This window comes from Ochotona princeps, chromosome 15, assembly GCF_030435755.1.
Source record: "Ochotona princeps isolate mOchPri1 chromosome 15, mOchPri1.hap1, whole genome shotgun sequence".
NCBI lineage: Eukaryota > Metazoa > Chordata > Mammalia > Lagomorpha > Ochotonidae > Ochotona > Ochotona princeps.
Genome location: NC_080846.1, coordinates 14,347,113 through 14,371,325, shown reverse-complemented (window position 1 = coordinate 14,371,325; position 24,213 = coordinate 14,347,113). Strand labels below are relative to the sequence as shown.

The 24,213-nt window shown below is 40.2% G+C and overlaps 2 protein-coding genes across 4 annotated transcripts in view; one reads left to right on the top strand and one right to left on the bottom strand.

The window, feature by feature from the left end:
• NUP37 (nucleoporin 37) overlaps nucleotides 1-11,564 on the bottom strand; it is a 32,380-nt gene extending 20,816 nt beyond the window's left edge. The window contains exons 1-3 of the mRNA XM_004589602.3: nucleotides 11,408-11,564; nucleotides 1,244-1,368; nucleotides 232-304 (exon numbers count right to left, since the gene is read on the bottom strand). Of these exons, the coding sequence (XP_004589659.1) occupies nucleotides 232-304; nucleotides 1,244-1,368; nucleotides 11,408-11,563 (354 nt within the window). The 5' untranslated portion in view covers nucleotide 11,564. The remainder of the gene's footprint in view (nucleotides 1-231; nucleotides 305-1,243; nucleotides 1,369-11,407) is intronic.
• A 677-nt stretch (nucleotides 11,565-12,241) lies between these two features.
• PARPBP (PARP1 binding protein) overlaps nucleotides 12,242-24,213 on the top strand; it is a 47,106-nt gene continuing 35,134 nt past the window's right edge. For 2 of the 3 annotated variants that reach the window (XM_058673544.1, XM_058673543.1), the window contains exons 1-2: nucleotides 12,588-12,699; nucleotides 14,047-14,200. In XM_058673544.1, coding sequence (XP_058529527.1) covers nucleotides 14,048-14,200 — 153 coding nt within the window. In that variant the 5' untranslated portion in view covers nucleotides 12,588-12,699; nucleotide 14,047. Of the gene's footprint in view, nucleotides 12,700-14,046; nucleotides 14,201-24,213 lie in introns of all 3 variants that reach the window. The other variant, XR_009246750.1, reaches the window with a different exon arrangement.

Genomic DNA, 24,213 nt, shown 5'->3' with positions numbered 1-24,213 from the left:
CTAATTCTTTTACTTGCTGTTCCTAATTTTTTAATGTTATTTTTGATAATGTAAATTATTAACAATGTAGTTACTGTATTATTGAAAACGTATTTACGTTAGCCTTACATAAACAGATCCAAAATTATACACTTTAAAGATTACCATGTCAATTTAAAAACTGAGTTAAATCTAATTTATAAAGCAAAAAGTAATGAACTATAGGTTTGTGAATTTTAATGGCTAGCATACCTTATATTCATTTTTATCTTGAAGATCTGAAACAAATAATCTGATTTTCATATCAGCAGCTGAAGTACAGAATCTGGAATAAAAAAAAAAGACAAATCCATTTTTAATTTCTAAAATGAAAGTCCTTCACCCCCTATATTATCAAAGCTTTTATTGAAACTCATAATCACAATTTTTGGGGGGAGTGTGATGTGGAAGAATGGTGTAGCTGCTTTAACAAAATACCAAAAGGCTCCTAATTGGAAGTAAAAGGCATATGAAATATTCACAGCAGTTTTTGTCATGACAGATAAAAACTGGTCAACTATCCATTCACAGGTGAACAGATAAAGAAGCTGTGGTATAATCACACAATGTAATGAAAATCTATTAAAAAATAAAGAGGAATGAAATGGGAGTTGTGTGCAGGGATTAACTTGTGTAAAGAGGAAGGTTGTATACTAGCAGGGTGTTGCTTATGGAAGTGCATGCATTTGTCAAAACGGATCCAACTACACTCTACAGAGCTAAGACTGGTGTTTATTATGCTTTGATTAAAAAAATTCAGTGAGCTCAATGACAGGTAACATGACGGCTAGGTACTATTTAGCATCTATCTTTCAGATCAGACACTGTAGGAAGCAAGATTAGTGTTTTGTAACTGACTTTGGCCTATATAAAGGTCAATAAGGCTCAATAATGTGTTAAATTTAGTTACTTTAGCAAACTGTAAATTCAATAATTAAAGTGGGAAAGTCAATAAAGAACTTGTTAAATTTCAAATGGATGAAATGAACTTCAGGAAAAGAGCTTTATTGTGTGGCTTACAAACATTGTGAAGGCATCACTGTAGTGGCTGCATATTTAAATCAGAAATTCAGTTGATAAGCTTTAATTGATAATAGCAAATGTCAAAATATCTGGAGTTGGAGAAAATGAAAACAGAAGAGTTCCTATGACCCAAGATTTCAGATTACTTAACACAACCAAAGAACATGAGAAAATAATAAATTTGTGATGCTTTTAAACTTACTTGATCACTGGAGGTAATGAGTCAAGTCTAGTCTCTGGGCTCCAGGCTATGCCATCAACCCTGACTCCGTGATGAAATGTTCGCAGTGTTTTATACTGAATTCCTTCAATGTTTGCTTCTTCTTCCTAGCATACACAGTGTATGTTTTAACAAGTTATCAAACACTCTGAATTTTGTCATAATATTTTGTCAGAGGCTATTTATGTACATTCTCTTGAAAAATTCAAAAGCTAAGACATTCATATTTAAATAGTTAATTGAACTATAAAAAATTCAAAGTTGCCTAATCCTTATGAAATGACTAAGGCAATGAAAACCAAAGAGTAAACGTTATATCTTATCTTAGGAGACATTTCACTATTCAGAACAAATATGCTTCCTAACAAATTCAATGAAAATGGAATGTCCTAAAAATCAGAACATCAAAGGTAAATGAATTAGTATACATGGGTTATCAATTAATAACATCAATAATATACACTGAACATGAAGCTTTGATTGCTTAGAAGATATTGATGCTTGAAAGTCATTCGTGTCAATGATTGTTATATAGTAGTACAGATGGCACTAACTGTGTAACTCATCTGTTATTAGTCTATTGACCAGTGAATATGCAACTGAAAATCTGGTTGATTTAGTTTTGGGCATTTGATCTGGGTATGAATGATTAACAACGTCAGCTAATCTACTTATTCAGTGCTATTAAAATGGTTTGTTTGTCCTCATGAAAAAGGAAAAATGACTTTTAAAAGTTAAGCCGCCTAATTTTAGCAATGTGGACACGACCCAAGAAGCACTCCTGCTACAAAATAATGTTAAAACCCGCACTCAGAGAAGTCTCGGAGTACCAGGGTATGCAGCTGTTCCATGAGCACTTGCTTACATCTAAGGGCTTGACTTCAGTGTCAAAGGGAAAGATAACACAGGTTAGTGTCCACAAAAGGAAGGATGCCAGAATGGAGATTTCTGAATAGATACAGGTCTCTTAGAGAAGTAGGACCAAATAAGAAGAAACTTTTCCATGTAAAATAACTCGCAGTCAAGCCCAGGAAAATGAGACCTGTCCACAAAGTTTCAACCATTAGCAGGCACTAGCATGAGCTTGCGGCATGAATCAACACTAATGATGTGGTCCAGAAAATAAGAAAAATGGATTCCAAAGTGGCCATGTATTGGTGTGTCCTCATGAATCTTAGAGAAACAGGCCATTTCTTTTTGGGTTAAATACTCCTAACCAGACATCAAAAAGTTCCCATGGATACAGTTCAACTAAAAATCTTAAATATAGGTACACTCATAAAAACAAAATAACATGAATAAAAATAACAAAATATTATTATTAGATAGGAAGACAGTTTTTGGAGAAATTAAGGGGAGAGCAAACAATCACTGACCAACGGAACAGGATAAAGAATTTAGAAATAAGCCTATGAGTTTATGGATAACTGGTTATTGGTAAAGGTGCCAAAAACATACAATGGGGGAAAGGACGGCCTCCTCAATAAATGGTGATGGGAAAACGGTCTTTTTACATGCAAAGTAAAATTAAATCCTTATCTCACACCATCTCAAAGATCAACTACACATGGAGTCAAGTTTGAAATGCATGAAGGACCTTAAGACAAAACTGCAAAAAGAGGGGAAAGCTTTATGTTACCAGACTGCCATGAACCCAAAAGCAGTTAAAACAAATGGGATTGGTTCATGAAGAAGCTTTGGCCTAGTAAAAAACAGAGTCTATTAACCATATAACCTATATGGGCACGGGAGAAAAGTATCTGCAAACGATAAAACAGGTTAACAATCAAAACACATAAAAAACTCAAATATACTGGGTGTGGCGCAATAGTCCTCGCCTTGCATGCGCCAGGATCCCATATGGTCACCGGTTCCAGTGTCCCTGCTTCCCATCCAGCTCCCTGCTTGTGGCCTGGAAAGGCAGTTTAGGAAGGCCCAAAGCCTTGGGACCCTGCACCCACGTGGGAGACCCTGAGGAGCTTCAGGCTCCTGGCTTCGGACTGGCTCAGCTCCAGCCACTGCGGTCACTTGGAGAGGGAACCATCAGACGGAAGATCTTCCTCTGTTTCTCCTCTTCTCTGTATATTTGCCTTTCCAATAAAAAAAAAAATATTAAAAAAACTCAAATATACCAATACCATGAAAATAATAACCTGATCACAAAACGATAACCCGATCAGAAACTGGGCAGAGGACCTGAACAGGTATTTCTCAAGGGACATTCATGCGGCCAAATAGGTAAATGAAAAAATACTCCGTATCATTATTCATTAAGGAAATGCAAATTAAAACCACAACTAGATACTGCCAGATATCTGCTATACTGGCTATCATAAAATGAAAAACAAGACAAAACAACAAATGTTAGAGGGGAGATAAAAAGGAATCTTTATTCTGTTGGTGGAAATGCAAATTAGTAGTGGCATTTTCAAAGTTGTTTGAACAGTCTCATTCCTGAATAAATCACCAAAGAAGTGGAAATCAGCATATAGAACTGACTGGTATACAATCCTGGGCTCTACTGTATGACTCATAATGGCGAGCAAATGGAATTCACACAAGTACTCACCAATGGATGATGGATAAAGTAAATGCCAAAATATTTTCATGATGGGATACTACTCAGCTTATGCGGGAATCTGATCTGGGAATACCTCTAAGTCTCTTTGGTGATCTCCCCAATCGAACTGCTGGACTCAGAGCCCTGGCTAGGAGAGGACGGAGGACGGAACAGGTCAATCAACCACCTCAGCTAAACGTTGGGCAGCGAAATACTGGGCAAATGAAGACCCCATGATGGACTGTGACAATCAGTGGCTTCTTCAATGACCTAATCGAGCTGGGAGGGAAGTGACTGGCAGCGATCCATAACTGGAAGACTATTAAGACCACTTGAGCAAGTATCTCAGCATGCCCCACATCTGGGACCTTGGGCGGGTGGGAGACTGGGTGGGGATTCTCCCTCAATATCCCCTTCTCCTCAGATACATAAATAATATAATAAAAATATATATTAAAAAAAAAAGACAAGTTAATATTTTTATCAGCAATGAAAATGGATGAACTTGTAAGACACCATGTGAATGGAAATAAGCCAGGCACAGAAAGACAAAAGCACACTCATACAATGGCAATTTAAACGTTCACATATGGGCCCAGCACAATAGCCTAGTGCCTAAAGTCCTAACCTTGCACGTGCTGGGATCCCATATGGCAGCCGATTTGTGTCCTGACTGCTCTGCTTTCCATAGCCTGGGAAAACAGTGGAGGATGGTTCAAAGCCTTGGAACTCTGCACCCACATGGGAGACCCTCTCTTCGAACAACCTCCTGGCTCCTGATTGGCTGAGCTCCGGCTGTTGTGGCCACTTGGGGAATGAACTAGCAGATTGAAGACCCTTTTCTATCTCCTATCTGTAAATCTGACTTTCCGCCAAAACAAAAACAAAAACAAAACAAACATAAAAACCCACTCATACAAAATGTAAACAAAAGTTTATTTATGTGAAGTTTCTGAAGATCTCGTACATGTGGAATCTAAAGACCTCATGAATGCAGAGTAGAATAGCAGAGACTGGAAACAGGAAAGGCGGAGGCAGAGGGTTTGGCTCAAATTACTCTACAAAGCAGGAATAAATTTTTGTGACAGTCATCACAAATTATAGTGAATATCATAAAGTAATGTATTTTTCAGAAATGGAGGAGTTGAAGTCAACTCATAAATATGGAGAATGGTGCTGGGACAGAAAGGGTGGCTGGGACAGACACAATGGAAGGATACTGCTCAAAGGGCATGATGTAGCATCACAACACATGATGTGGGTAATGACATGTTCTCAAGCTAATTTGTATACATTAAACCATCACACGTATCCCATAAGCACAAATAATTATTCGTCAATTAAAAAAACCAAACTATACAAACCTTTAGAGATGAAGATAGGATACTTAAAATGACGACAAAAATCAATGCTTAGATGCAGCTGAAAATAAAATTTCCCAAGGGTCGGAAAGAAGGAGAGCAGGTTGTGATGTCAGCATTCCATATGGGCGCCAGTTAGTCTTGGATGTTCTACTTCCAAACCAGCTCCCTACTAACGTACTCAGGAAAACAGAGGAAGCTGGCCCCTGCCACCTTTGTGGGCGACCTAGATGAAGCTCCAGGCTCCTGGCTTTATCTTGGCACATTTGGGGAGTGGTTTGATGGATAGAAAACCTCTGTGTCTTTTAAACAAATAAATTAAAAAAAAAATTGCGCATGGGGCATGGCACCATGGCCTAGCGGCTAAAGTCCTCGCCTTGAACGCGCCGGGATCACACATGGTTGCCGTTCTAACCCCAGCAACCCCACTTGCCATCCAGCTCCCTGCTTGTGGCCTGGGAAAGCAGTCGAGGACAGCCCAAAGCCTTGGAACCCTGCACTCATGTGGGAGACCTGGAAGAAGCTCCTGGGTCCTGGCTTCGGACTGGCTCAGCTCCAGCCGTTGCGCTCACTTGGGGAGTGAATCATCGGACGGAAGATCTTCCTCTCTGTCTCTCCCCTGCTGCATATCTGACTTTGTCATAGAAACAAAATAAATCTTTAAAACAATCACGCAGAATACAGTGAGGACAAAAAGAAGAGAGGCACAGAGAATTCAGTGACAATTTCCACTATAAAGCTTGTATAGGTCACAAAGAGAATGGAGAAATAAGCAGTATTTTCAGAGTTACAAATGATTTTCCATACTTGACGAGATGCATCAACAATCATACTTGGGGCAATAAATCCAGGCAGCTAAAATAAAAACAGATCTGCTGCTATATTATTCATGGAAATTTCCAAAAACAACTCCACCCTCCTACACCCTACCCCTACCCCGCACAGAGATGGGAATTAACTTGTGAACTGAAGCTAGAAAGCCAAGGTTTCTATTGAAAGAATAATGATTAGATCAACAATCAATTTCTTGGCAGAAAACAAGATTAGTAGAATCTTCAAAACAGATTGACAATAACTGGAATCATAGTAATTTACTAGAAAAAGGTTGCATTAGAATACTCTCCGAAAGACCAAGCCAAGAGTTAACATCAATAAAGACTTGCTAAAACATGAGCTGGCAAACTGTGGCTCATGGGCCAAATGTGGCCTAGGACCAAGCTTATGTGGCCTAAGAGCTGAGGATTGTTCTATTGTTAAAGCAAGTAAACAAAACCTGAACGATAATATCTATCAGAAAGCTTTAAGCATTTGGCCCTTCAAATAAAAAGTCTGCAATTCTTCCATAAAGGATGTGCTTTCAAGCAAAGAAAGAGACAGTGAGTACAAAATGCAACAGGTGGGTGGTAACTGTAAGCAACTCTTAGCCACAGCAATTAGAGGCTCACCCTGAATTTGCAGGTTAAAGCAAGAAGTGTGGGAACTACAATACCGCAGGAAGTCTGCAGGAGTGAAAACTCATATGGGAAAGGTTCTTAACTCCTTCGTGAAGAAGTCAAAGATAGTTTTATCTTGTCTTATTAAATATATATATTAAAATATGTTTGGTAACAACTTTAAACAAAGAGGGGCATTTAAACCGCCAAAGCATCAGGGAGGAAGAGAAATAAAGATGAGCACAAAACATGGCGCTTTGCATTCTGGTGATATTATCAATAGAAAAAAGTACAAGTAATCCAAAACAATACAGTTCGGATAAATATGTTGCGGTGTATTTATATTACACTATACAGCAGTAAAAGCAAATGTAGTTAGGCAAGGAGGCATCTAACAAATACAATGTCAGCCAACAGCAATGAAGTTTAAAAGAACTGCTAATGTCTATCTTAAGCTCAATATTACATATGCAGGGATCTACTCTTCTTACGTCTTATGTACATTTATTAGTGGTATAATCTTAAAAATAAATCATTGTTCTGTTATTTGCATCAGTATCAAACTGGGTATAGACTTTATAGGCAAAATTTTTCATAACAGGGCCTGGTGCGGTTCCCTAGTGGCTAAAGTCCTTGCATTATATGCACCAGGATTCCATATGGGTGCTGGTTCTTATCTCGGTGGCCCCACTTCCCATCCTGCTCCCTGCTTGTGGCCTGGGAAAGCAGTCGAGGACAGCCCAAAGCCTTGGGACCCTGCACCCACGTGGGAGACCTGGAAGAGCTCCTGGGTCCTGGCTTCAGATGGGCACAGTTTCAGCCATTGTGGCCACTTGGGGAGTGAATCAGATCTACCACTCTGTATATCTGACCTATTAAAAAAATCTTAAATATTTTTTGTAACAAAGATGTCCAAGGAATCCTGTTTAATATCTTTTATAAATTTATAGGATTATAAAATATCACAATCTACCGCAGATCAAATTTCATACTTATCGAATTGAAATACATTCAGCTTGAATTCAAATGCAAACATTTATAATGTGTACTTTTAACTGAATGCAGGTGGATATGCTGACTTTTCCAGCCTTTGGGATGATGGTAAAATCATTTCACAGACACATGATCTTTCTCTATATAATGCTGACATTATTAGAAAATAAATTTTGGTTGAATTCAGAGTTAACAGCAAAAAACTGTTCCATAAATAAAAGAAGGAAATAGAAATGCACTCATCAAGTAGAAAAACACTGTCAAATTTTATTATTTTATAATCTGGGTGTATAATAGCTGTATGGTTAACAGTCAGATATGCCAAGGCAGCAACCACTAAGCAATTTTAAAGCTTAGCAGCCTAATCATAGCTGACTTCACAGATTGAATTACATCTATTTTCCCAGACTTGACAAATCGTTCTTCTAAAAAATGAGGCTTTTGTCTGAGAACACATTATTTTGCTACTATTAACAACAGTGTTGAAGGTTAGCTCCTGCAATTTGTTATTCAAAGTATAAATGAATTATTGGGTGGCCATGGAGATAAAAAAATTGCAGGGATGGTGTATAGCCTAAGCTTTGTGTATTACCATGGAACCTTTTTTCCTGGCAGCACTGTCTGCCAGTGAGTCAACTAACAAGCCAGCCTGCGTGTGGTACAGGCAGTGCCTAATGCTATTCTGGGCTTAGTTTGGAGTGTAAGCAGTATTGTAAAGGCAGAAAATTAAGGCACTTTGGGAAACTTGCTATAATACAAACGATTTTACAAGGCTCCAACATATTTGAGGTTGGGGCCAAGCCAGGTTGATGGAAGTGCTGCTGTAAGACTTTGAAACTGGTAGGTCCCAACACACCCAATGAAGGCCAAATACATAGGTTGTTTCAAGACTGGAATTTATCTAGTCCAAACCTTTTATTCAACGTTTTTTAAAAAAAAATCTATTAACATAAAAAAAAGTTAACACAACCATTTCCTGATGAATATGGAGAGAGGCAACTAGCCACTACTTCGGGGACACATACAAATGTCAGTAGGGCTAATTAAATGGAAGGGCTCTCATTCTGTCTCTAAATCCATACAGAATAGCCTCACTTAGTGACAAATTATCTAGCCAGAGCTGATCTACCTGAAGTGAACACACTCAAGATGCACATTCAGTATCATTAGTTTAAAACAAATACTGCCTTTTTGACAGGGATGTAAAAAACCTTCCAGTGAAATTTACCTTAGTTTTCTCATAGGCCTACTGGCATGAACTGGGTGCTATAGAACTTGTAGGTTCTATACGTAAAATAAAAAAAAAATCCTCCCCTATACCCACTAATTTTGGGCCAGTGTCACAGCACAGCGAATTAAACTGCTAGTTGTCATGCTAGTACTTCATGTTCAAGCACCAGTTTGGAGTGTTCTACTTCTGACCTGGCTCTCTGCTAATGCGCCTTGGAAGGCACTGGAAGATGTCCGAAGTGCCTGTGCCCCTGCCACCTGTTTAGGAGCCCCAGAAGGAGCTCAGTCTCCTGGCTTCAGCCTGACCCAGGCCCGGCCACTGGGGCTGTTTCAGGAGTGAACCAGCACATGGAAGATCTCTATCTCTCCCGTCTATGTCACTCTGCCTTTCAAATAAATAGGTCCTAAATGAAAAAATAGATCTTAGAAAAAGCAAAATCAAATTACAAACAAAGCAAAAATCATTTTTAAAAGTAATAAAGTAAAAATTAGCCAAGAGGGGCTGCTTTCTTCTTTAGTAAATTGGTGACCTGCCTGGAGAAAAGATGTTTCCTTAGTTTTCTTCAAGAGGTTCCTATACTATTTGCCTTCAGTAATAGGATCCTAACCTGGTAGCTCCAATGAAATTAGGTTCAAGGGCATATGTAGCCTACAAGTTAGGAATTCCCACCTTCACTGGAACAGACAATGAGCTTACATTCTGTTTGGGCACCAACAATCTGATGCCTTGACTTCATACTTCACCTTAGTGTAAGTGCAATGGGACAATAAAAGATATACAACCACCCTCACATGAATGCACCGAAATATACAGCTTCATAAATTTATGCTATTGTAAAATGATAAATTACATTTTTGATGTCAAAACATTCTAAGGAATGGCATTTGGCACAGTGGTTAAGCTGTCACTTGAAACATCCTCATGTATTATCAGGGAGCCTAAGATTTGAGTAGATTTCAGGATTCCTAAGTTCATCTCTGCTTTCAGCTTCTTCTTTGTGCGTATCTGGGAGCCAGCACCTTGAGTTTCTGCTACCCATGTGGATGACTGAATTCTAGTCTCCTGGTTTTGTTCTGGCCCAAACCGAACCATTGTACATCTCTGGAGAGTGAATCAGTGGACGAACATTCTGTCTCCTTCAAATAATTAAAAATAAATGTAAGAAATAAAATATTATGAAGTGCACTGTAGATGCAGAACTGCTCCCGAGTAAAACAGTAAAAGAACAAATAAAGTTCAGAACAATATGCTACCATGTTAGTGATGACATTATCTTCAATCAGCAAAAATTGGTCATTGCTAGATTACTTCTGTTAATCTGAGTAATACAGTTCTATGAATAATGTTCTTATAAACAAAGGATTAACTAGAGACTCCTGAGGGTTGAATGTTCCTTCTTGGACTCTTTTTTGTTTATATCTTTTTTTTTTTCTACTGGAAATTAAGATTTACAGAGAGAAGGAGAGATAGGGAGAAAGATCTTCCATCTGCTGGTTCACTCCACAAGTTGCTGCAACGGCCGGAGCTAAGCCAAACCGAAGCCAGGAGCCAGGAGCTTCTTTCAGGTCTCCCACATGGGTGCAGGGTGCCAAAGCTTTGGGCTATGCTGTATTGCTTTCCCAGGCCACAAGCAGGGAGCTGGATGGGAAATGGAACAGCTGGGACATGAACCAGCACCACGTGAGATCCTGGTGTGTGCAAGACCACTAGGCTATCGTGCCAATCCCCCTTCTTGGACTCCTATCCTACATGCACACTAGCTTTCCTGCATGCTAACAATGATGTGCTCAACATAAAGCAATCTTAACTTTGGCGCCTGTAAGAGGCTGCGACTGAGTATCACTGTTGCCCATATCAAGGTAAACTAAACTTAGGTACATGAATTACAGGGTGCTGATGCTTTCTGGGAATCTGACACATGCTAGCTCATTCTCAGAGAACTCCACTGAGCATTATTTCCTCTTCCTTACAGGACAGTCAAGTACTTGGTCAAGATCTTACAGCTATTAAGAGGCATAGCAAAGCAGGGATAAACACCTGCTTCTAGAATTCATTCTCTTGAAGCCCATGCTGAACCGTCTGCTCAGTTCTAACAAAGAGCTCCTACTTGGCATTGTCCAGATGTACACTTGAGAGATAAATGAATCAAAGGAAATTGATAGGAAGTCTCAGAAGACCTGTAACATCTCCAGAAAGGTCATTTCTTAGACCCTCATTATTAGCTTGTTTCCAATTAAAGCACAATGCAGAAAAATCAACTGTATTTACTTAATTGGTGCTTTCATTTTACATTCCAAAGCTTAGTTAAGTCACAGACTTTGTATGTCCAAATGTTTCATTACTAACCGCGATGAAAAATATGGGTTTCTCATTCCTTTCTACATATACGCATTTTTTATTATTATTATTATTTTTACAAATCTTAGGTATATTTTGCTGGGAATGTCTTTAATCTTCCCTTTCTAACATTTACAGTCAATACACCTTCAAAAGTTAGCTTTTGTTTGTACCAGTTTTCTTATCATTGAAATGTCTTCACTATTGTCCACTGCAGCTTTGCACACTAACCTGAAACGCACACGTGCCGATGACCACAAAGTTATTGCCACCATACGCAATTAGGTTTCCCGAATCCCCACTCTCAAAGGGATTAAATTCCACCACATGCACATAATCCTCACAATCCACGGTATAGGTAGCATTTCTCGTGGCATCTTGCTTCATCTTGTATTGTCAGAACTCGGGCAGGTATAACAATAGAATCGCAATCTACAGGAAAACATCACAAAACTGTGGGTTACAGGCCAGAAACAATTATTAACAGCCAACATGTTACTCAGCAATGAACCCAAATCAAGTTATGGCATTGTAAGAACAACCCACCCCCCCCAAAAAAAAACCCTAACATTTTGAAGTTAGGAACAAACACTTGCAGGAAAAGCCATTCGATGTAACGATCAATGGCTCAAGCCTTGCTCCACAATCTTTCTTCAACCCACACTTGTAATACATATCCACAAAAGATTAATACCACAAAAATCCTGTGTACCTAGATGACATCCCGAGTATTTGAAAACGGAATCATTTTAACAGAAAATATATTCGTCAAAGTCAAGCGTCCTTCACATTTAGGGAGCACTGTTCTGGGATTATGTTAAACGCTGTGCTGACAGCATCATGGGTTACACCTGCATCCCCGCCCCCTTCTTTTGAAAATTACATCCAACCCGAGTTAAGAGTCGTCAGGGAAAATGAACTCAGTCACCAAAACATAAAAGTGTCTGCCGATTATCTTCCACTTTTTGGGGTTTATAAACCAGTCACCTCAACGAATGAACGGCAGGGACTGCACACCTGTTCGAGGGGGTGACCAGCTATGCATGGGGGTCACAGCACGACGGGAAGTGCCTGAGACTCGGGGGGCAGGCGACTGGCCCTGGCAGCTTACCTAACCTTCACAGGGCAGCGCCCTGGACCACTACGTCCTCAAGGGTCGCCTGGACCACGCGGACTGGACTCGCCTCTCTCCAGAGCTGGGAGGAGGGAGGGACAAAGTCCCGAGAGGCCCCGCAGCCACCTCCCTGATCCCGAGGCGGGAGGGGCAGACCACAGGCCAGGAAGCGCGGCGCCTCGGGAGCCCCGCGCGATACGCACCGGACAGCTCCAGGGACCCCGCAAAAGCCACCTGGTCTCCGCGCTGGGCTGCCGCGGCGTGCGCCGGCTGGGCTTCCGGGTCGGAGGGCGAGCGCAGCGATTGGCTCCCGGGCCTGCCGCGAGATTTGAAATGGAACCGGCCGGGCTCTGGAGGAGCCTTGGGGCCGCAGCGGGGGACTCTGCGCCTGCGCATCGCCGGGAGCTAGGTGAGTCTGGCTTTCTGCGGTGCCTAACCTGTCCCACCTGAAGTGGTGATTTAGGCTGCTGCAGGCCGAGCTGTTTGGGAGACAAGCAGGTGTCGTGTCGCCGTGTGCGGTGTTCTTGGAGCTTGCTTGGTTCCGGGGCTTTATGGGAAGGTTCTGAAGGGTCGTCGGTGTGTGGGAGGACAGGCTCACGGATGCGCTCGTTTGAGCCCATTCCACAGGCCGGGAGTCAGGGTTGGGAGGTCCACCTTCCCCACCCTCCGGGATCGTTCTGTGACTGCCTCAGGTCCCAGCCACGACTGCCAGTGTTAGCTGAGCGCCTACTTACCGCCTAGCACCATTTCGCTAAACGTCCCATTTATTCCAGAAGATTGGAACCACGTTTCTGCTCTGCTCAGAAATTTTAAATACGAAGGGGTGTGCCTCCAGCCCATGGGAGGGGGAGAGAGAGTGCTGGGTGAAGAAGGTGTCTTTCATAAATCATCTCACATTGCAAGTTCTTGTTTGAAAGATAGTCTGAGGTACAAGGCTGCCAGACAAGCTCAGCGAAAAGCAAAGGCTGAAAGGGCAAAGGCAAGGGGAGACCAGTCCCAAGGTTCCAAGGATTCTCTCCTTGCAGAATGGCTTGCTGCCTTGCGGGGGGTGGTGGGATGTTGTCTGTGAGGGACGCTCCGCAGGGACTCCGTGCCTTGATTTCCAGTGGGCGCTGAACAGGCGTCGTTTGTGCATCCACTGAATTCCGGGGGAAAAGCAAGGATTTGACAGAAAGTACCTTTGGCTTCAAAGGATACCGGGCATTCCTGCCATGTTAACTCTTCTACATGGATGTCTTCAAACCCTAACTTAGAATTCTTGTCCTGCCGTTGTCACCACATTGTGCTGGTCACATCCAGTCACAAGGCTGGCCCAGATTCAGAGGGCTGGAAGAATAGAACACTCTTTTGGGCCGGTATAGAAATTGTTTTTATTATTTTTTTTCCTTATGCTAATCCACCACAGATACTACCTCTACTTCCAAACAAAATTTTTCAAATACAACTTTAATTAGTTTTGCCTGGATCTGTGATTTGCAGAATTTACATGTCTGTTTTGTGTGATTTTTCAGAATTAAAGGTTGAATGTCGTTATTTCAAAAGATTTGGCTTAAGAAAACTAAAGAGGAAAATATGATTGGGCAGAAATTGTATTATTCTGTTTTCCTAAACTTAATTAAAAGCAGTCTTGGTAAACATTGGCGTGACCTCTAGTTCACTGCTTATTTTTCTCTAATTGTGCTTGCTTACACATGTTCAACATTAATTTCCAATTAAAACAAGGCACTCTAACATGGTATTCTTTCTTGCTTTGAAGAATGGCTGTGTCTCACCAGGAGTCTGTCTTGGCTATGATTAAGGAGTTCAGAAGGAATTGGCGCGCTCTGGGTAATTCTGAGAGAACCACTGTGTGTGGCGCAGACTCCATGTTGTTGGCCTTACAGCTTGCTATGGCGGAGAACAACAAGCAGGTTGGTCAACTTCGTTTAGGTTAACTGAATTTTTTTTAGTCTGAATTTTCTGATTTTGGTTGTCGCTGTTCGAATGAATTTCAGCTTAAGTATATCATTTCTTTACAATATTGATACTACATGATTTTCACAATGAATTGCCTTTGCATATTTTTTGTCAAAATATTACACTTTCAAAACGAAGGCTTCATGTGCTTAATGAACACAGGACATGCACATAGGATGTTTGATGGGAAGTGCTTAATATATACTTGCAACTACTATCATAGCTGTGGCTCAGAATTATGTCTGTTTCAATAAGACATCCTTTATTTCCTAAAATAAATCCACAAAGGTGAATATAAGTATTTTCATATTTTAGGTCTAGTTTCAGACTCTGTGGGTTAAGTATGTCTTAATTGGTAGATCAGACACCCACCTCAAGAAATATATGATCTTAAAACGAGATAATTTTTCTCACACATGGATAGCAGGCATATTTAAAGCAGTGTAAAATTAAGATAGACTTTAAATTTGGCAAAATATTATATTGATTTATGTAGTCTTTCATTCTTACAACAGATACCTATTGAGTTTTTATTATGTATTAGGAATTATTCTGAACATTAGGAATATAGCAAGGAAAGAAATCCTTGCATTTTTGGATTTAATCTTCTAGTGAGGAGATATAGGTGGTGCTCTTTTTTTAATGATAACTTTATTTTATTTTTGATGATGTTTACATAGTTGAGAAAGATGTATGTTCATTTGGGTAACCAACTAGGGTGGAGAGGGTTGAGGAATGGGGCAAAGTAGATGAGACAAATGTTTCTACTCTTATTTCTTATAACTGGGAAAAGGGGGCGAAGAAGCGGAGAGGGCCATTCCCAGCAGCCCAACCACATTAGTACCTGGGGAAGGAGCACGGCCACCAATGTCATCCCAGGGTCCCCAATGTGGAACATGTTCCGAGGATACTGCTTAAATGATTTTCATAGTCTCCCTCCCCTTCCCCATCTGCAGACATGGGAGAAGATTAAAAAAAAAAAAAAAAAAGCCAACCTGAAACACCTGTCCCACACACCTTCCTTCAGATCTTGACCCACCCAGCCCTAAATGCAGGTCACACAGGTGTGCATCCCTCTTAACTATGTAAACAATATTAAAAAAAACTTACATAGTCGCAAACTAGCTCTATATAGGTTACTCAGTAATAACAACAAGGAATAAAGTTTTTTTAAAAAGAGATAAGATGGGGCCCAGGATGGTAGCATAGTGGCTAAAGTCCTTGCCTTGCATGTGCTGGGATCACACATGGGCACCAGTTCATGTCCCAGCTGCTCCGCTTCCCATCCAGCTCCCTGTTTGTGGCCTGGGAAAGCAGTCGAGGATGGTCCAAAGCCTTGGGACCCTGCACCCACGTGGGAGACCCAGAAGAAGCTCCTGGCTTTTGGTTTCGGATTGGCTCAGTTCTGTCATGTGGTCACTTGGACAGTGAACCAGTGGATGGAAGATCTTTCTGTCTCTCCTCTCTGTAAATCTGCCTTTCCAACATAAATAAATCTTTTTTTAAAAAAAGAGAGCGGTAAGATTTATTTGGGCCTTGTGTGGTGGCATAGTGGCTAAAGTCCTCATCTTGAATACGCTGGGGATCCCATATGGGCACTGGTTTTAATCCTGGCGGCCCCACTTTACATCCAGTTCCCTACTTGTGACCTGGGAAAGCAGTTGAGGACAGTCCAAATCATCAGGACCCTGCACCTGTGTGGGAGACCTGGAAGAGCTCCAGGCTCCTGGCTTCTGATTGACTCAGCTCTGGCCGTTGCAGTCACTAGGGAGTGAATCATTCAACGGAAGATCTTCCTCTCTGTCTCTCCTCTCTCTATATATCAGTTCTAAGTGTTTGGGCCCCTGCCTCTGAAGTGGGAGGTCTCAGATGAATTCTGTTTTTTTGACTTTGGCCTTGTCATTGCTTTCGTGTGCCGGTTGGTATTGGTTGATACCAGTAAGCCCAGGTCAGATCTACTATGTGGGTGTATTGGATTGTCCCTGAAAGGTCATTTGGTTTCCCTGCTCTGAACCACCTGGGCTTAGTCCCTTCGTTTACCTGTAAGTGTAGTAGACTGGTTGGTGGCAGTCCTTGAGAAGTCACTCTCTTACGACATTCTCCCTCAGCAGATCTCAGTTGTACACATCTCCAGACCCACTTCCCTGAGCAATCCACAGCCCTCTGATGCCCACAAACACCTGCAGGCCAAGCCCCATCCTCCTGTAGTGTGCCATGCCATCCTGGGGGCTGCTTGCATACCCAAGGCCCATGCTCATTCATTCGTGGGTCTCCAATCCTGTTTGCTCCCCATATAACTTAAAAAAAAAAGTAGAATAAGCAGCTGTGCTGGCATACTGGTATGGATAACGTGAATTTGGCATTAACCAGGTCCAGAATGCCTGAGAGCTATTAGGTGCTTTTCTCATGGAAGTGTAACACTTGCCTAGGTAGAATGCAATCTAGGTAGTTGCCTATGTCTAGCCAAAATTTCTTTTTCTTAAGCAATCTGTTTCGTCCAAGCTTTAGCTATGTACTGTGTTTCATTTCTCCTCTTAGAGTTTCCTCTTGATGACCTTTGGCCAACTACTTGTATCTAAACAGAGACAAATGCCTATCAGACTGGCTGGGTCTTTGGATGGGGAAACATCTGATAGAGTTGTCCTTGTGATACTCCTTTGAGAAGGTGTTTTCCTGACAAAATAATTTTCTTTCTTCTTATACGAGTGCTGTAAAGTCCAACCACTGATGTGTTAGGCATAAGGTGGGAACCCAAAATTCAGAATGTAAACATATTTTGTGATTCCTTTCCCTGCCCTTAGTTGCACTCATCAATCTAGCAGCTCCATTTTTTTCCTTAGGGAATAAACTTCGTTTCCTGCAAAGGTAAATGATTGCCTTCCACTATCTTGGCAAACGGTTTTAGTCCAAAATCTAAGAGGTGTTTATTCAGAGAGGTGTCATACTGAAGCTACTGCAAAAACTGTTTCACTGCACAATTTCTCTTATTACCTTGTGTTGGACAGTATTTTTTTCTTATTGGCTGTGTTAAGTGTTGATGTTGCCCTTTTTTGTTTTGTTTTCTTTATTTTCTCTCCCTCTCTCTTTTATATTATTATTTGAAAGGCAAAATTATAAAAAGACCGAGAGAGACAAAGATCAAGATCTTCCTTCTGCTGTTTCACTCCCCAGGCTGGCCAGGCTGAAAGCAGGAGCCAGCAGATGTTCCTGGGTCTCCCACATGAGCACAGGGGCTCAACCACTTGGGCCAGCTTTCAGTGTTTTCCCAGGCAGCTGGATCAAAATTGGAGCAGCCAAGTCTTGAGCCAGTACTCATATGAGATGCTGGTTTCTCAGGTGGCGTTCCAGCGTGCCATGCCATAATGCTGGCTCCAATTGTGGACCTTTTTGAAGGTTTCTGTTTCATATATTACAAAGGGAGCAGAAGTCTTTCTGGTGTATTTGCTGGTCTTAGCTTTGCCTCGTAAACTATTCTCACAGCTTGTATAAACCCAGTGTCAGACAAAGCCTGTTTGCTTATGCCTCTATTTTGTACATTGTCCTTGTTTTTGACCTTTGTAGTTTTTTTTTCTTTTATGAGTGATTCAGTAGTTAAAAAATTTTTTTTTTGCATTTTTTTTTTTTTTTTTTTTTGGTGGCAGTTTTAGGTATTCTCTCCCCGGAGAGGCTTGTCTGCATATATAGTCAGCAAAATTACCCTCGTACAGTGTCTATTTTCAGATGATAACAGATGGTGTCAAGTTTTTCTGTATCTTGTTTTTCCATCAAGATTGTTTTAAGACCTTTGCAGGTACTGATAGAGCAGTTGCTTTAGTATATCCATTTTAACAGCTGTATGTGCTTCTCATATGCCAGCTGTGTTTTGTTCATTTCCAGAGCTTTAACTTAAGTTGTTTGAAAGTTTTGGTGTTACAGAGTTCTGCCTGTGAAAAGTTGTGCTGTGAAATGAAATGCCTGTGTAATGAGAAAGAAGCTCCAAACATGGTGTTTATTTGAAACACATCTTTATCTTGCTTGTGACTGTGAGAATATTTTTATTTTTGTTTTTATTGGAAAAGCAGGTTGACACAGAGAAGAAGATAGAAAAATCTTCGGTCTGCTCCCCAAGTGGCTGCAATGGCTGGAGCTGAGCCGATGTGAAGCCAGGAACCTGGAGCCTCTTCCAGGTCTCCCACGTGGGTACAATGGCCCAGGGCTTTGGGCTTTCCTTGACTGCTTTCCCAGGCCACAGGCAGGGAGCTGCATGGGAAGCAGAGTTGCTGGGATTAGAAGTGAAACCTATATGGGATCCTGGCAGATGTAAGGCAGGGACTTTAACCACTAGGCTACCATGCTGGGCCCGAGAATTTCTAATTATGTCAATAGAAAACTATCATGAACTTATCCACATTTTACATGTTTTCAGCTTTTATTAGGGAAGGGGAAAAGCTGTATTCCATTTTAATTTTTTTCTGAAACTACAGTGTTTAAATATTTATAAATGCTTATTTGAGTTATTTGTTTTTATAGCAGAATCATATATGCTATTGGAAAAAACTAGGGGTAGCCCACATGTACATCTGGGAATGTTACTGTAGGAAACTGAGCGGGTGAGACATGGTGGGTAGAGGTGCTCCCATGGACATTTCATGTTCAAAGATGAGCACTGAAACTACAGTGGACCGCAGGTAGCTCTCAAGGCAGCCTGTGTTGGTCTGCAGATTCCAGTGGCCATAATGGCTGTCACTCTTTTTTTTTTTGTTTTGTAAGATTTATTTTTATTGGAAAGGCAGTTTTACAGAAAGAAACAGAGACAGAGATTTTTCCATCCGCTGTTTCACTCCCCAAATGGCTGCAAAGGATGGAGCTGAGCCAATTCAAAGCTAGGAGCCAGGAGCCTCATCTGGGTCTCCCATGTGGGTGCAGGGGCCCAAGGCCTTGAATTGTCGTTCATTGCCCTCCCAAGCCACAAGCAGGGAGCTGAATGGGATGTGGGGCAGCTGGAACATGAACCTTCACTCATGGGATCCCGGCGCATGCTCAGCGAGGACTTAGCCACTGAGCCGTAATGCTGGGCCCTGTAACTGGTTCTAATTTTTTTTTTTTTGAAAACTCCCCCTAAAAGATAGGCAGGAGAAATTTAGTAAAGACAGTTATTGGGTTTCTGTGCAGACTACGGGACAGTAACTATTGTAGGGTGTTAGTATGGGAGCTAGCCAAGGAAAACCTGCTGTTAAGCAAGGGAAGGGGTTCTTTATTGTCCTTGGTCCACAACTCTCCACAGAGTTGGCTGAGTCATTCTCAAATGTGCCCTGATTTCCAAGCACTCAACCAAAGGAAACAACATATCCATAGGTTTGCAGGTATATTTATAAGTAATGCATAGTAATAAAAGGGCAGAGTTGGTTGTGTATAACCCTTACCTATAGTTTTCATCTTGTGTTTGAGTTCCTTTAGGCTTTCAATTCTCTTAAGTTTGGCAGCATAGTCCTAGACTATAGCCCTTACAACTGAATTTAGGACCTGTATGTTAGCTCAGTTGGCTAACCCTCACCTTGCCTGTGCTAGGATCCTGTATGGGTGCTGGTTTGTGTCCCGGTTGCCCCACTTCCCAACCAGCTCCCTGCTTGTGTCCTGGGCAGGCAGTGGAGGATGGCCCAAACCTTTGGGACCCTGCACCCGCGTGGGAGACCTGGAGGAGGCTCCTGGCTCCTGGCTTTGGATTGCCTCAGATTCAGCTTTTGCAGCTATTTGGAAAGTGAACCAGCAAATGGAGGATCATTCTCTTTGTCTCACTTTCTCTGTCTGTAAATCTGCCTCTACAATAAAAATAAATAAATCTTTAAAACTTTAAAGCAAAAAAGTAAAATAAAACTGAAGCTTATTATAATAAAATTTGAATTCCTAATAGGATCTAGCTAATAACACTTTTATTAACCACTTAGTTGGGAATGAAGGAAAAGTAAAGTAAAATAATCTTCGAGTTTTAGGTTATGGGCATTTTTTTGAGCGGGGAATTTTTTTTTTTTAGCTTGGATCTTATAATGCTTCTCTAGCATTTTATACTGCTAAGCAGTATAATTATAGATCAATAAGGAATATTGATTTGTTTATATGGCAAATAACTCATTGACTGATAATATTTTGACTTTTCTTTGACATTGCCTTGATAGGGTAAATTTTTCTGGCAATGAAATTGTATAGCATATTTTTCGTGTTATATAGTCTTATTTAAAAAAGGGTTTAGGTGTTCCATTATATGAAACAGAAGAAGTTATTAATTTCTCAACTTCATGGAATGTAACCACAGAATCTTTGGCTCACAGATTTGAGGATGGACTGATAGCGACCTAATCAAGATAGAGGTTTTAGAATTGTGTTCCATGGAACCACCTCTTGACTACCCACACAGATTTTACCTTTGATTATACATCTTTCTGGCATTATTTAGTTTGTGTAATCTAATGTTATAATCAAGGAAGTAGATTCTTACTGAATTTAACATCTTACTCTAGGTCATATACCCAATTGGTGCTTTAGGAAATCCTGCTATGTTTCCTCTAGTGATAACAATAAAAGCATCAAGTTAATTAAAAATTTTAAGTTTATTTGAAATTCAAATTATTAGAAAAATAACTTTGATATATACAGAGTGCAAGTATTTTGAAAAATGTGTAATTTACTTTTCTCATTTTTTGCTTGTGAAATAAAAGCCCAAGTCTATCAGAGAATTAAAGCATTGAACATTTTGAACTTTCTTCATATGCTAGCCAGCTGGCATGTTTTCCTAGCAAAACATTTTCTGATTTAACCACAGATTCTCTCAATCAGTTGTTACTGGTTTGAATAATAGAATATGCTGTCATAGTGGGCACCTGATCATGAAAACTGATATCTGGAGTACGTTTTTATTTGGATTTAAAATGTTTTTGCAGTCCCAGTATAAACACTGCTAATCTAGTCAAAACCATTTCTCACAAGATCAGGAGCTTACATAGTTTAACTAGTGGGAATCAACAGGGTGAGAATAAATTGTCCACATATATTAGGCAAAAATCTTAATTTATTTTAGATATTAATGATGTACTAAAACAGTTTTAAGAATTTTTGAGATAAAGCAATTTAGTTTTGAAATTCTTAAGTAGCTAGATTTATTTAATTTAAATACCACTTGGACATTTTCTGATATGTAGCCTTTGGGATCAGAAAGTAAAATGTACAGGTTTTGCTACAGTACTGGAAAATTACAAACCTGTCTTATGTTTGGGTTAGAGAGCCAAGATTTGAAAGTTGCTGGTATTTTTTTTTATTGCCTGCTCATTGAATTAATTTCATAAAATGCTGTGAATTTTTATGTTCATGACATATTTACCCTACCCTAATGATAGGATGATTTTGTTTGTTGATGGCATTTATTTGTTTAGTTGTCCCCTTTGGTTGAATAAAGAGCTAATTATTTTAAGGCAATCTGAATACCTTATCATAAACCTGTGTAGTAATTGATAAAAGTCACTGATTTTTGTAAAAATCCATGAAGGGATAGGTTTATAGTGCAATTGTGTGGATTACCTGAAAATTCCTTCTTTTTAAAAGTAGTTTAAAGGATTTATTGATTTACTTAAAAGGCATGGTTACAGAGTGAGAGAAGAAGAGACAGAGAGAGAGAAAGAGAAAGAGAAAGAGGTAGAAGACAGAGAGACATCTTCTGTCCACTGATTCATTCCCCAAATGGCCAAGATAGCTGAAACTCAGTTGATGTGAAGCCAGGAGCCAGAAACTTCTTCCTGTTCTTGCATATAGTTATAGGAATTCAAGCAGTTGGGCCATCCTTTGCTGCTTTCCCAGGCAAATTATAAGTGAACCGGTTCTTAAGTAGAGTAGCCAGGACTTTAACTTTGTGCCCATGTGGTTCTGATGGCACAGATGGTAGCTTTACCCACTGTGTCATGGTGCCCATCTGAAGTTTCTTTCAGTATTCATGTCAGTGGCAAAATGCAAATGACGGTCTAAGTTGTAAGCAGGAAGGAGTTTCCTGGTTTTTATAAACCAGGAGCTAATTGGTTTAGCAACTAAAGCAAGTTTTATGGGACGTTGTACATAGTAACTGAAGTAAAGTTATGCATATTCAAAAAAGATGGGTATTCATGCCCGCTAAGTCATCATTGGTTACATGTATTCTGTCTTTGGTTGGAAATCAAGATGTAAGCATTATTTTAATTTAGTTAAGCTTTCTACATTGGTGAAATTAAGGACGTAAAGATTATTGCTTGTATACGTGCTGTTTATGCTATACAGATGGACCAGAACGTTAGAAGTTTCTTGATAAGGAACATAGCCACTAAATTGTTTCTCTGTCCACTCAGTTATCTCTTTGTGTCAATGTGTAAAAAAAAATGCTTGATTATTTTCAGCGAGGGTTGAGTCAAGGTTGAGCTATAACTTTAAAGGGCTGGAGGTATTAAAAAGAATCACATACATAGAAAATAGTATACTATTTGCATGTATTTGATTACTTTTAATTATTCTTCCATCAGGTCAAAGTAATGTCACAATTTATTTCCACTGATTTATAGATCTGCCTAAATTCCTATCGATCTTAAATACAACTCATGGAAAGACACTGGTGTTAGCAAAAACTGCTAATATAGTACAGATCTTAAGACAGCAGTGGGGCCTGGCACAATGGCTCAATGGCTAAATCCTTGCCTTACACATGCTGGAATCTCATATGGGTGCCAGTTTGTGTCTCCCAGCTGCTCCACTTCCCATCCAGCTCTCTACTTGAGGCCTGGGAAAGCAGTGGAGAATGGCCCAAAGCCTTGGGACCCTGCACCACATAGGAGACCTAGAAGAAGCTCCTGGTACTCATTACTGAGTGGTTCAACTCTGGTTGTGGCTACTTGGGGAGTGAACCAGCAGATGGAAGATCTTTCTGTTTCTCCTTTCTGTAAATCTTCCTTTCCAATAAAAGAAAATCTTTAAAAACAAAGAGAGAGAAAATAGCAGCATATTATGTTTCACAAGACTGTATGTGAATACTTAAACGTGTTTATTACCCATCTGTGTTCGAGAAAGGTAATTAGAATTTTTTTTTTATACTGAATTAGAGTTGGCAATTTTTGGAAGGCTTCATTGTTAGTGTCTGGGACATTAATGTGGGAGAATTCAATCAGTTAAAAAAAAGTCTTCACCATATCCACGGAGAGAATTTATTATGTGAATATTGAAGAAGAGTTTAAAGAAAGCCTTATGATAAAATATTGACATGAACATGTTGGTAACATTTTGAGTCTCTCAGCAATGATATGTCACTGTAGCTAGATTTAAAAATCTGTTTTGTCTCTTCTGGGAAAAATAGCCGGTCAAAAAAGAAAGAATGATTTGAATGATTAGTAACATGGTAACTTACAGAAAGAAAACTGACTATGGCTTTGTAGCATTTATTTGTTATAGTTTAATATGTCTGTGAATAAGAATGCATTAAAATTGTTTCTGGCCCAAGATTTTAAGTTTTGTTTTCCTTGTTAACAATAGTAAAATGAAACATGATTTTAAGAAGTTTAGTCTCTGTGACCCTATTTTTAGGCTGCCATGTAGACTATGGTTTTGCATGGGAATTCACTATGGCATTGACAGTTTAAAATAAGAAATTAAAATAAAATCAGTAGCTTAAATAACTAAATATTAACAGAATGAAATATTTTCTTTGGATAGAAAAAAATTTAGAGAGAGGTCACAACAAGTGTACATAGTATCCTGTTGAAGTGGAGCCAGCTCTGCTGCTCCGCTTCTATTTCAGCTTCCAGTAGAGGCCTGGGAAAAACAGCAGAGGATGGCCCAAGTGCTCAACCCCACTGCCCTCATTGGCTATCTGGAAGGAAGCTTCTGTATCCTGGCTTTGGTCTGGCCCAGTGCTGGCTGTTGCCACTGTCTGAAGAATGAACCAGCAGATGAAAGAGCTCACTCTCTCTTTTTGTAACTCTTTCAA